Consider the following 13,819-nt stretch of genomic DNA (forward strand, 5'->3'; position numbering starts at 1 on the left):
AGGCCAAGGTAATGCCATCCAGAGTAAGAATCTGGTTAGATACCATATTTCTAAGATTTTCAGGGCCGAGTACAATAACCTCAGTTTTATCTGAATTAAGAAGCAGAAAGTTAGCGGCCATCCAGGTCTTTATGTCTTTAAGACATTCCTGCAGTTTAACTAATTGGTGTGTGTTATCTGGCTTTATGGATAGATAGAGCTGCATGTCATCTGCATAGCAGTGAAAAACCCTGTGGAACAACATAATTGACCTTAGTGTGTGAAGAGGACTCTCCATTTACATGTACAAATTGGAGTCTATTAGATAGATATGATACAAACCACTGCAGTACAGTACCTGTAATACCTACAGCATGTTCTAATCGCTCTAATAGGATATTATGGTCAACAGTATCAAGCACTGCACTAAGGTCTAGCAGGACAAGCACAGAGATGAGTCCACTGTCAGAGGCCATAAGAAGATCATTTGTAACCTTCACTAAAGCTGTTTCTGTGCTGTGATGAGCTCTGAAACCTGACTGAAACTCTTCAAATAAGCCATTCCTCTGCAGATGATCTGTTAGCTGTTTGACAACTACTCTTTCAAGGATTTTTGATATGAAAGGAAGGTTGGAGATTGGCCTATAATTAGCTAAGACTGCTGGGTCTAGAGATGGCTTTTTGAGTAAAGGTTTAACTACAGCCACCTTGAAGGCCTGTGGTACATAGCCGATTATTAGAGATAGGTTGATCATATTTAAGATCGAAGAATTAATTAATGGCAGGACTTCTTTGAGCAGTTTTGTAGGAATGGGGTCTAAAAGACACGTTGATGGTTTGGAGGAAGTAATTATTGAAGTTAACTCAGAAAGATCAGTTGGAGTAAAAGAGTCTAACTTAACATCAATGGTACTAAGAGTAGCTGTAGAAGATATTACATCTGTGGGATGATTATTGGTAATTTTTTCTCTAATGATAAGAATTTTATTTGTGAAGAAGTTCATGAAGTCATTACTAGTTAGCGTTAAAGGGATGCTAAGCTCAAAAGAGCTCTGACTTTTTGTCAGCCTGGCTACAGTGCTGAAGAGAAACCTAGGGTTGTCCTTATTTTCTTCAATCAGTGACGAATAGAAAGATGTTCTGGCTTTGCGGAGGGCTTTCTTATAAATCAGCAAAATATTTCTCTAGGCTAAATGATGATCCTCTAAATTTGTGACACGCCATTTCCTCTCCAGCTTACGAGTCATCTGCTTTAGGCTACGTGTTTGAGAATTATACCACGGAGTCAGGTACTTCTGATTTGAGACCTTAGTTTTCACAGGAGCTACAGTATCCAGAGTCATACGTAGTGAGGAGGTAAAATTATTAACAAGATAATCGACCTCTGTTGGGGTAGCGTTCAGGTAGCTGCTCTGCTCTATGTTGGTACAGGCCATTTAAGATGATAACAGTGGGTGGATTATATTATTAAACTTAGTTACAGTGCTTTCAGAAAGACATCTACTGTGATAACGTCTACTCTCCACTGCTGTGTAATCAATTATTGTAAATGTAAATGTTATCAGGAAATGATCAGACAGGAGAGGGTTTTCAGGAAACACTGTTAAATGTTCAGTTTCTATTCCATATGTTAAAATAAGATCTAGAATGTGATTAAAGTGGTGGGTGGGTTCTTTTACATTTTGAGAGAAGCCAATTGAGTCTAATAACAGATTAAATGCCATGTTGAGGCTGTCATTAGCATCTACATGGATGTTAAAATCACCCACAATAATTATTTTATCTGAGCTGAGAACTAAATCAGATAAAAAGTCTGAGAAATCAGAGAGAAACTCTGTGTAAGGCCCAGGTGGACGATATATGATAACAAGTAACACTGGTTTCTGAGTTTTACAGCTGGGGTGGACAAGGTTAAGCATCAGGCTTTCAAATGAATTAAAAGTCTGTCTTGGTCTTTCGTTAATTAATAGGCTGGTATGAAAAATTGCTGCCACACCGCCCCCTCGGCCTGTGCTTCAAGATTTCTGGTAGTTAGAATGACTCGGGGGTGTTGATTCATTTAAACTAACATAATCATCCGGCTGCAACCAGGTTTCTGTAAGGCAGAGTAAATCGATTTGTTGATCAATTATTAAGTCATGTACTAACAGAGACTTGGAGGAGAGAGACCTAATATTTAATAATCCACATTTCACTGTTTTACTCTTTGGTTCAGATGTGGATACTGTATTGTTCTTTCTTTGTGATTTTTTATGTTTAAGTTGTTTATTGCTGGTTTTTAGTTTGTTTTTTGTCTGTTTGGGAGCTGACACAGTCTCAATGGAGATGGGTTTTTATCCAACTTATCCAAAGCACAATTGCTTTGGACATTTCAGTGTTTCACAAATAAGAAATACAATTTTGTTTAATTCTGCACTTCCCAGTTCTAGTCATAATACTAAGCCATAAAATTTAATCACATCTGTTTTCAATACAAACAATTCCATCTTATTTATATAACACCAAATCAAAATCAAAGGTGCTACTACAGGAATACAGAAAAAAACATAGATGACCCCCTTTTGAGCAAGCACTTTGGCGACAATGGGAGGGGAAAACTCCCTTTTGACACCTTCGGCTGAACCAGGTTCAGGGAGGGGCAGCCCTTTGCTGCGACCAAATGGGAGTAAGGGGAGGGAGACAAGACAAAAGACATACTGTGGAAGAGAACCAGAGATTATTTATAAATTTGGCCAGATTTCTGCAAATGAGAGCTGCTCCATTCAAACTGAGATGGATGCCACTTATCCTAACAAGACCAAGGTTTTCTCAAAATTTCTCAATTACCTATAAAGCCCACATCATTTTTGGAAGAAGGTTAACCCAGCACTATCTTCAAAAGAATACTCCAGACCTTTCTCCCATTTGGTTCTGACAATAAGTGATTCGTTCTCTGAGAGAGTTAAGATCTCAAGCACATGGTGTGTTAACAGTTTTGAGGTGATACTGAGATAAGGGCTATTTGTTGTAGGTTACGATGTCTTGTTAAACAGCTGGAGAAGGGAGAAGCATCTGTGGTGGAGCTGAAGAAAAACCTGGAGTTTGCAGCCTGTCTCCTTGAATCTCTCTGTTCTGAGGAAAACAGGTAAGGAGCTTTCAGCTAATTTTCCCACGTATAGACTTTAATCAGTGGTGGAAAAATAAAATAGTCAGTATTACAATAACACAATGTAATATTCACAATGCAATAAAGCATTTTAAAATGTTGCGCAACGCCAAACATATGAGGCCTGGGGGCTTGAGGGTCCTGCGCAGTATCTTTGCTGTTCCTAGGAGTGTGCTCTTCTGGACAAAGAAGTCTTCCTCTGCTTGTCCACCACTACTATGTCCGGGTGGTTAGCCATCACCAGCTTGTCCGTCTGTATCTTTAAGTCCCACAAGATCTTAGTTTGGTCATTCTTGACTAGCCTAGGGGGCGTCTCCCATTTTGACCAGTTTTCATGGCCTCAGGCATGACAGAAATGACAGTACTGCTCCTTGTGGCTGTCTATCTTGTATCCAAGCATCTACTGTTCACTGTGGTATAGATCAGCTCATTAGTCTCATTAATGGTCGCAGCAGGGATTGTGCGTAGTGCTGCATTCACGTCTTATAGTAGAGGGTATGTCACATAACCTTGGTAACCGGCTAAAGAGGGTCCAGGTTTCCACCTTCACTATGATCCTATGTTTTATGTCAGTTCCTCTCGCACTTAACAATCCTGAGCACTAGTTGTTTCGCCATCAGTCTGGCTGGGTATTGAAGGTCCCACATCCTCTTTATGTAACCCCTTATGGGTTACTTGCCCAGTAGCTTAGCAGCATTCCAACAGCGTCCTCATCTCTTCTAAACTTGTGTCTTCATGTTACAGTAGCCCACCTCTCATCTGTCACAGGCTGTAGTAGGACTCAGGCGCAGAGCAGAGTTCAATGCAAGGAACAATGCTTATTTACAAAGTCACCAAGTGCAGATATATACAGTGCACTGTAAAATCTAATTAGTTCACAGAACTCAAAAAACTATGCAAACTCGTTGCCTCAAAAAAAATTGAGTAAAGTTTTACTTAAGATGATTAAACTAGGGCAACTTGCCCATTTTGAGTACAGAGTAAAAACCTATTTAGTTTCCAGAACTCAAAAAAAAAAAAAAAAAAAATGCAAACTCGTTGCCTCAATAAAAAAAAGTAAAGCTTACTTAAGACTGTTAGGACAACTTATTCATTGCAAGTATGCAGTATTAAGAATAACTTGATATTTCTGACTGTACAATACTAATTGTTAATGTTAAAATCAGCCCAACTATTTTCAAATGCAAGAAAGTATAACAGCCAACATACTGGACACTGTTCTCTTGAACAACAAACAATTATATTGCCATTACTGTTATAATCTTACAATGAAACAAAGTCTCTGATTTAATTATTCTGAAAATAAGTTTAGGCCTACCACAAGTTTGTTTTGTACTTATTATATAATCAAAATAAAATATTTGTTGTTCTGTCACAAGTGCAGTCTCTATTTTAAACAACACATTTGTTTTTCATTCCAACACAGGCGCTGGAATGTTGTAATATTTTAAGGATGGCTTGTTTCCAGTCCAGGTATTACTGCCTGAATGACTATCATAGATCGAGGTGATCCAAATGTAAGTGCAGAAGAAAGTCTTTAACTTCCCTTAAGTACAGTGGCAGTGGATGTGGGTTGGAGATGCAATGAGCTTGAACCTGCAGGCGACCATCTTCACTGACCACACCATCTGTGACGGAGGACTCATCTCTCCTGGTGTCCTGCAAGCAAACAATCATATTTTTTGGAAAATGAACTTAATTGCTTTCTTAAAACATTTTTTTCTGCATTTGGTATAGAAAATACTCCAATTTAGACAATCTCAGGCTCCCTCCCCACCAGAGAGGTGACATTCAATGTCCCACTTGTCAGACTGGATAGCCCTGACCACCACCCGACACACAATAATGTCATGAAAGCATCATTTTAAAAAGGGCTATGCAAACATGGTAAATAACTTTCATTCTAATGATCTGCAAAATGATTTGGGCACAAAACAAATTTTGCTGTTAGAAAACTTGTACACTTCACTGTATACAGTGTAGACCCTCTAAACTAAGTTTGGGGGGGATGTGATCTTTCAAGAAATGCAGACCAAACTGTTGTTGTTTGTTTACTTACACAGCATTTCTTGTAGAATTAACTGGAGTCACCAGCAACAGCATAGTGCAGTTATATCTCAAGTCTAATAACAGAAAACAGGAAAAGATCAGTAAAGAAACAACTTCCCCAAACCAAAGCACAAATAAAACAATAAGTAAAACAGGCTGATCTAAAGTATGATTAAAGTTCAGCCTGATTAATACAAATGTCACTGACAATTGCTAATATATTGGAAAACCAAAATACTTACCACTGAGTTGATGTCTTTCTGTCCAACAGCAGGAGTGCTGGTCCCGAGCCTCAAAGACAGTAAGAAGCAAGCAGAGGGAGAAAAAAAAAACAGAACATTTTTTAGAAGCTGATTTGAACCTTAATGGCTATGCAATCATTATAACTTACAACACAGAAGGTCAATGTAGACCCCATACAACCAAATTAGACTAACACACATAGTATTAAAAACACCATCTACTACTGTGTCTGAATGTGTGGTATTGGCACTGTCAGCTTAGGCCTAAAGAGATAGGTGGTCTTTTTTTAGACACATAATTTAAATATAATCATTACATGCTTGTTAAAAGCCAACTTCCAATATATAAAGTTTCTAATAAGCAAAATGACCAGATAATGACACAAGTTAAATTCCATAGTTGGATCATAAGAAACATTATTCTTTAGAAGGACAAGCTATATTACTTTATTCTCAAGTATAAAGACAACCTAGACTTTAACCATTTAACAAGCCACTAATCTGGATTATAGCTTTCACAACAAAACTTGTTTTTAAACACATTTTTTAACAAAAATACTATTGTTATTATTATTATTTAAAATGTAATTAAACCGAAAAGTGGTTAAATATAAAAGCAGTTTGCTTATGTTGTTAAAGAAAGGCTAGATTTGACATGCCACAGATGTTCAAAAGCTGCCACAAAGCATAAAAGAAAAAAAATAGACATCTCCGAAAACGTCAGAGCATTTTTGCAAATATGTGATGTCTTGATAAATTGAGCAGATATTTTAAGTTTACAGAGCTACATTCTCGCCTGAAAATATCTTAAAAGTTTATTTTGTGACCCAGAAAAAGTAATATTTAAAAGTTTGTTAGCTGCGCTCCTCCGCCATTGCCGTGTTTGAGTTTTGGACGAATTGCATTCTGGGATATTTAGCTGTACTAAGTCCCTCGAAGTCCACACAAGTCAACACTGATACGTGCTCGATAAAACGGGAGGAGCAAAAACACATCCCGGATTTTTTCACGTTCTCGGCTTCATGTGTACCTTGAATTGGAACAGTACTTGGTCTCCCACGTATCAAAAGTCCACGAGACCAGTGTTGCCAACTTAGCGACTTTGTCGCTATATTTAGCGAGTTTTCAGACCCCTTAGCGACTTTTTTTTCTAAAAAGCGACTAGCGACAAATCTGGCAACTTCTTCTGGTGTTATTGGAGACTTATTTATGATGACTTTTTGACGTGAAAACGCGTATCGCTCTTACTCTCAACAAGCAGCGGTGCTGCCATGGGCACCTCACCCGTGCCAAAGCACTCACAGGAGGAGGATAGTCCTCCCCCAGCTGCTATCAGGGCAGGAGATGTTCACACCTATGCCTCCAAACGGCAAATGAATCGCGCACGAGCGAAGCCGCTGCTCCCGCACTGACTGTAACGCAGTCAGTTCTTCTTTTACTGTTACCGTATTTTCACGACCATAAGACGCACTGTACTAAAAGGCGCAGTCTCAGTTATGTGTGCCATTACTGTATTTAACACACACATAAGGCGCACTGGATTATAGGGCGCATACAAGTACCGTATGCGTATTTAAAAATAAAGCGGGAGCAAACCTGAGTTCGGTACCTTACTCACATTTCTATTACCGGTAATCGTCATCATCAACAACACACAAGCATACAAGTGTGCATATTTAAAAATAAAGCAGGAGCAAAACTGAGTTTGGTACTCACATTTTTATTACCAGTAATCGTCATCATCAACAACACACAGGCATACAAGTGTGCATATTTAAAAATAAAGCAGGAGCAAAACTGAGTTTGGTACTCACATTTTTATTACCAGTAATCGTCATCATCAACAACACACAAGCATACAAGTGTGCGTATTTAAAAATAAAGCAGGAGCAAAATAAAGTTTGGTACTCACATTTTTATCATCAATCAAACCCATCGAAGTCCTCATCCTCTGTGTCTGAATTGAACAGCTGCGCTAAATCTCCACCAAACATGCCAGGTTCACTTTCTTCACTGTCAGAGTCACTTTCCGTGCCGTGCGGCTCCTCGGAAATGATGCCGGCTTTTGCGAAAGCTCGAACAACAGTGCCAGCAGACATGTTAGCCCAAGCATCTACAATCCATTGGCAAATTGTGGCGTAACTCGCCCGGCGCTGCCTTCCACTCTTGGTGAAACTGTGGTCTCCATCGGTCATCCATCGCTCCCACGCCGCTCGCAGCCTTACTTTGAACGGGCGGTTCACACCGATGTCCAGCGGTTGGAGTTCCTTTGTCAGGCCTCCCGGAATGACAGCAAGCTCAGAGTTCATTTGTTTCACTAGTTTTTTCACATCGGCTGTGAGATGGGCACGCATAGAGTCACAGATTAAGAGCGATGGTGATGCGTGGAAAAAACCACCTGGTCTCCTTACATACACCTCCCTCAGCCACTCTTTCATCATTTCCTCATCCATCCAGCCCTTTTCATTTGCCTTAATGATGATTCCTGCTGGAAACTTCTCTTTAGGCAAAGTCTTTCGCTTAAAAATCACCATAGGCGGCAGTTTCTGTCCATTAGCATGGCAGCCAAGCACAACAGTAAAAGAAGACTTTTCATACCCCGTTGTGCGTATCGCTACCGTGCTGGTCCCCTTCTTCTCCACAGTGTGACTCACCGGGATGTCAAAAGTGAGCGGGACCTCGTCTATGTTTGTGATGTGGCTGGGCTGGATGTTTTTGTCGCCGATGTGTTTGCTGCAGTAGGAGCGGAAGATGGCCAGCTTTTCCTTATACCGGTAATCCGCTGGAAGTTGCTGCGCTACCGTAGTCCTGGTCCGGATGGAAAAATGGCACCGTTTCATAAAACGAAAGCACCAAGACGGGCCTCCTTGGAAATGTTCAATGTTCATCTCTTCAGCTAGTGAAACTGCTTTTAGCCGAATGGTGACCGTCGAAATGCTTCTCCCGCTCGTTCTTTGCTCGATGATCCACCGCTCGAGTCTTTCCTCCAACTCGGGCCACCTCGCCTTATGTCCGCGGAAACTCAGCTGCGTTTTCTTGACCTGCCGGAGCTTGTTTTCTAGCTTCCTCCATTTGCGAACCATCGATTGGTTAATCTTAAATTCTCTCGCCGCTGCTCGATTTCCATGTTCCTCCGCGTAGCTGATGGCCTCCAGTTTAAACTGTGCTTCATAAGCGTGTCTCTTTGCCATTTTCAGGGTTGTTAAAACAACGATGTCCTGCATAACGCACATACCTGTTCTTTTATACAGGTATGTGCGATAAAGTCAACGCCCACACTTCACCCTTTAGCGTTCTCATGGTGTTCTCTACTACGTCCTCATTACAACACACAGGGCGCACTGCGCTATAGGGTGTGCCGTACTTTTTGAAGAAAATCTAAGACTTTTAAATGCGCCTTATGGTCGTGAAAATACGGTATGTTGTTTTGTGGATCACAAGGTTTTAAACTACTTATAAACACACACTCACACACACACACACAAAGTAACTCCACCAGAGTGCCAATTTCGGGTCACTTTTGCCGGTCCAAACCCGGATAAAGGAGCAGGGTTGGAATTATGACATTAAAAAACAATAATTACTAAAAGAAATTTAATTTGTACTTCTAAATAAATTCTAACTGCATTTAGGACGTTTTTTACTCACTTTATGTCTCTTCCACGATGTTATTTCTCTCTCCAACAACGTGGGTTACAATTACATTAGCGTGACCAATTATGCAAATTAGGCGATGACATCATTTAGTGACTTCCTGCGACTTTTAGGACAGCCAATAGCGATTTTCCTTACTGAGGAGTTGGCAACACTGCACGAGACCACAAGTACACACAAGTACGCATACACAGGCTTCGACAACTGCAGCCGACAAATGCGATCCTCCTTTTCCCCAGATTACCCTTTCTGGGTCACAAAATAAATTTAAGATATTTTCAGGTGAGAATGTAGCTGTGTAATGCTCAAATATCTACTTAATTTATTAAAATATCACATATTTGCAAAAGTGCTTTGACGTTTTCGGAGAGCTCTGTTATCCACCAGCGCGATAGGTGACCGGGAGGTCAAGGCTCAATTGAGTTGATCAGCGTTTTTGCATAAAAAGTACTGGTAACTTACTTAAATTGAGTTCTAATAATAAATAGATAAAAATTGAGTTCAGCCTACTTAATATTTTTAATTAAACACAATATTAGATTTTACAGTGTGGGGGGAATAGCGGGGATCCAAGGTCCAAAGGGAAAGTCCGGGAAGGGAATCACATTCACTCTCGCTCCTCTCTTCACAAAGGTTCACACATCGGGTGGGTCACGGGTCCGGCGAAACTGTGCACAGGTAAAGGTCGGTTACGCTGTAACGCAGAAAATCACAAGGAAAATTCACAGAGCTAGAGATACACAATGAGGTTCCCTAACGTGTCTTGCACAATCATCCAGCGATGAGACTGTCTGCGTCCCGGCCTTAAGTGTCCAACCCGTAATTGGAGCCTGATGAGAGACAGGTGTGTGTGCGCCGAGGGCGGGAGCCTGCAGTGAGCTCCGCCCCGGCAGGGAGGCGAGAGGAGAACGTACACAAAAACACATGTGGCCTTGTGGGGCCGGCCGGGCAGACACGGTGACCATGACATCATCAGTGTGTCCTGGTTCCTGAACACTTGATGCAGACCCTGTTAATCCAGGTGACATGTGAGTCGGTATGGCTTCAGTTTTTTTTTGTCTCTTGCTTATATCCGAGGAAGGCTTGGTTATATTGGGGGGGGGGGGGGTCGTCTAGCCTAGGGACCCTTACTGGATAAAGATGCTCTGGTTGGGACTTGAATTCCTGACCTGACCCTGAAGTTTCAAAGGTGTCTAGTTTTACCAGCATAGAGGATGGCACTGGCCACAGCATACTCATAAAAAGTCCTGAGCATTGTCACTCACGGGTTTCTCTACAAATAATTTTCATTTATTTTATTTTATTTTATTTTATTTTATTTATGTTTGGTCACAACTTGCCATTTTAAAGTGCTGTTTTAATTAAAGTTGGCTTGGCTTGGTTCATTTAAGATGAGGATGATAGATTAATTATTTTAGAAGATGAAAATGTACATTCAGTGTTTTTGCGAATGGTCTTGCAGACAACTGGGGAGCCAAGATGATGAGCTGAGTGATATCCAGTCAGACTCTGTACCACTGGAGGTTCGTGACTGGTTGGCCTCCACTTTTACACGGCAGAGAACCCTGTTGCTGCACCACAGTGAAGACAAACCACACTTTCGCAGCATCGTCCGTGCAGTACAGGCTGGGATCTTTGTGGAGAGGTTTGGCTTAAGATAACTAGTCAAGTTACAAGTCAAAATACAAGTCAGTTTAACAAGTCAGCATAGTGTTAAAATCTCCCAATTCTTTTCATCTTTGGGCTAAAGGAAGGACAATACTCGGTGTATAAATGCTCAATCAACAATTATTTATTTCCATACAATTTAACACTTATGAGCACAAACCATCCGGATGGGGAGACATGCATGAAGAGGGTCACAGCAAATCTCAAAATGGTGGAGGGTTACTCAGCCTCTTATAGCCTCTAGTGGCCCCCACCTAGTCGTAAAATCCTAAACATTCAATTCTTTCTCTCTTACGGCACCGAAGTGGCGGCCTTGGCTCCCTGTTTTATCTCCTCCTGATGAGATGGGGCAGAAAACCTCTCCGGTATGTTCTGTTCTCTTCTAATCAGACAAATAAGGCCATAACTCTCTGAAAACGGTATTTCTTATAACTCCGCAGTACAATACATGATACGTCAACTCAAAACCACAAATGTTATATTTGACAACTTGTGACACAATTAAAAGGACACTGGCTTCCATCTTCTCCCCGGTGGTTTCCCGCAAGCTAGCTCAGCTCTCGCATCGTGCACCTGCTTCTTCATCAAACAGTCACGTACACCAACATAAAACTGCAACCCTAGCAAAACATGCTTAAACTTTCACCTACAAATGAACCTCTCTAACTGTATGTGGGTGTATGTGTGTGTGTGTATGTCTGTGCATGTATGATCCTTGCGCTGCACCTTCTTTGACCTCTCTGCTTATGCAACCAGGCTGAGGCCATCCTGAGTGTGATGATCTTGACTTATATGTAAAATGTATTAAACAACTGTTTCAATCAAGAACCTCTACTAAAAGCTTAATCAAAAGATATAGATACATAAAAGACACTAAAGAATAACCTAATTGTTCATAACCTGCTCAAAATACTTCTGTATACGTCTGTAGTCAGACTCTGCTTTTGGTTTCACTTTTGCAAAGCATGGCATTTCCTGTCAGCCTGCAACTCAGTCTAGTCTGAAGTCTGGACTTCAGTGTAAGAGTATAAAAACATTCAAAAGCATTTAGGATTATAGAATCAACTCAATAGTTTAATGTGGTTCTTACTGGACCTATAATAAAGACTAATATGATACCAATATGTTTGAACATCTGAATGCAATATCAAAACTGTTATTAATGAAATGGTAATGATGATTATAAAAATAGCAGCAAATAATAGCAGCAAAATATCCATATACTCCTGACAGGCTCTAAGATGCATCATTTTGTTTCCATGGATACCACACAAACAATAGAAACGGACTGGCATTTATATAGCATTTCTCTAGACTTGATGAACACTTGTTGCAATACCAGTCACATTCAATTCAATTCAATTCAATTTTATTTATATAGCGCCAAATCACAACAAAAGTCGCCTCAAGGCGCTTTATATTGTACAGTAGATAGCACAATAATAAATACAGAGAAAAACCCAACAATCATATGACCCCCTATGAGCAAGCACTTTGGCGACAGTGGGAAGGAAAAACTCCCTTTTAACAGGAAGAAACCTCCGGCAGAACCAGGCTCAGGGAGGGGCGGCCATCTGCTGCGACCGGTTGGGGTGAAAGAAGGAAAACAGGATGAAAGACATGCTGTGGAAGAGAGACAGAGATTAATAACAGATATGATTCGATGCAGAGAGGTCTATTAGCACATAGTGAGTGAGAAAGGTGACTGGAAGGGAAAAACTCAATGCATCATGGGAATCCCCGGCAGCCTACGTCTATTGCAGCATAACTAAGGGAGGATTCAGGGTCACCTGGTCCAGCCCTAACTATATGCTTTAGCAAAAAGGAAAGTTTTAAGCCTAATCTTGAAAGTAGAGATAGTGTCTGTCTCCCGAATCCAAACTGGAAGTTGGTTCCACAGAAGAGGGGCCTGAAAACTGAAGGCTCTGCCTCCCATTCTACTTTTAAATACTCTAGGAACAACAAGTAGGCCTGCAGTGCAAGAGCGAAGTGCTCTAATAGGGTGATATGGTACTACAAGGTCATTAAGATAAGATGGGGCCTGATTATTTAAGACCTTGTATGTGAGGAGCAGGATTTTGAATTCAATTCTGGATTTAACAGGAAGCCAATGAAGGGAAGCCAAAACAGGAGAAATATGCTCTCTCTTTCTAGTCCCTGTCAGTACTCTTGCTGCAGCATTTTGGATTAGCTGAAGGCTTCTCAGCGAGTTTTTAGGACTTCCTGATAATAGTGAATTACAGTAGTCCAGCCTGGAAGTAATAAATGCATGAACTAGTTTTTCAGCATCACTCTGAGACAGGATATTTCTAATTTTAGAGATGTTGCGCAAATGGAAGAAAGCAGTCTTACATATTTGTTTAATATGTGCATTGAAGGACATGTCCTGGTCAAAAATGACTCCAAGGTTTCTCACAGTGTTACTGGAGGCCAAGGTAATGCCATCCAGAGTAAGAATCTGCTTAGATACCATATTTCTAAGATTTTCAGGGCCGAGTACAATAACCTCAGTTTTATCTGAATTAAGAAGCAGAAAGTTAGCGGCCATCCAGGTCTTTATGTCTTTAAGACATTCCTGCAGTTTAACTAATTGGTGTGTGTTACCTGGCTTCATGGATAGATAGAGCTGCGTGTCATCTGCATAGCAGTGAAAATTTATGCTATGTCTTCTAATGATGTTGCCTAAGGGAAGCATGTACAATGTAAATAGAATTGGTCCTAGCACTGAACCCTGTGGAACACCATAATTGACCTTAGTGTCTGAAGAGGACTCTCCATTTACATGTACAAACTGGAGTCTATTAGATAGATATGATACAAACCACTGCAGTGCAGTACCTGTAATACCTACAGCATGTTCTAATCGCTCTAATAGGATATTATGGTCAACAGTATCGAACGCAGCACTGAGGTCTAGCAGGACAAGCACAGAGATGAGTCCACTGTCAGAGGCCATAAGAAGATCATTTGTAACCTTCACTAAAGCTGTTTCTGTGCTGTGATGAGCTCTGAAACCTGACTGAAACGCTTCAAATAAGCCATTCCTCTGCAGATGATCAGTTAGCTGTTTGACAACTACTCT

The 13,819-nt window shown here is 40.7% G+C and overlaps 1 protein-coding gene across 1 annotated transcript in view; it reads left to right on the plus strand.

Annotated features, from left to right (window-relative positions):
• The first annotated feature begins 2,562 nt into the window (after nt 1-2,562).
• Nucleotides 2,563-13,819, plus strand: part of LOC100704460 (calcium/calmodulin-dependent 3',5'-cyclic nucleotide phosphodiesterase 1A) — a 37,806-nt gene continuing 26,549 nt past the window's right edge. Inside the window, exons 1-3 of the mRNA XM_019356080.2 lie at nt 2,563-2,644; nt 2,959-3,103; nt 10,532-10,714. Of these exons, the coding sequence (XP_019211625.1) occupies nt 2,563-2,644; nt 2,959-3,103; nt 10,532-10,714 (410 nt within the window). The remainder of the gene's footprint in view (nt 2,645-2,958; nt 3,104-10,531; nt 10,715-13,819) is intronic.

Source organism: Oreochromis niloticus, linkage group LG9, assembly GCF_001858045.2.
Source record: "Oreochromis niloticus isolate F11D_XX linkage group LG9, O_niloticus_UMD_NMBU, whole genome shotgun sequence".
In the NCBI taxonomy this organism is placed as follows: Eukaryota; Metazoa; Chordata; class Actinopteri; order Cichliformes; family Cichlidae; genus Oreochromis; species Oreochromis niloticus.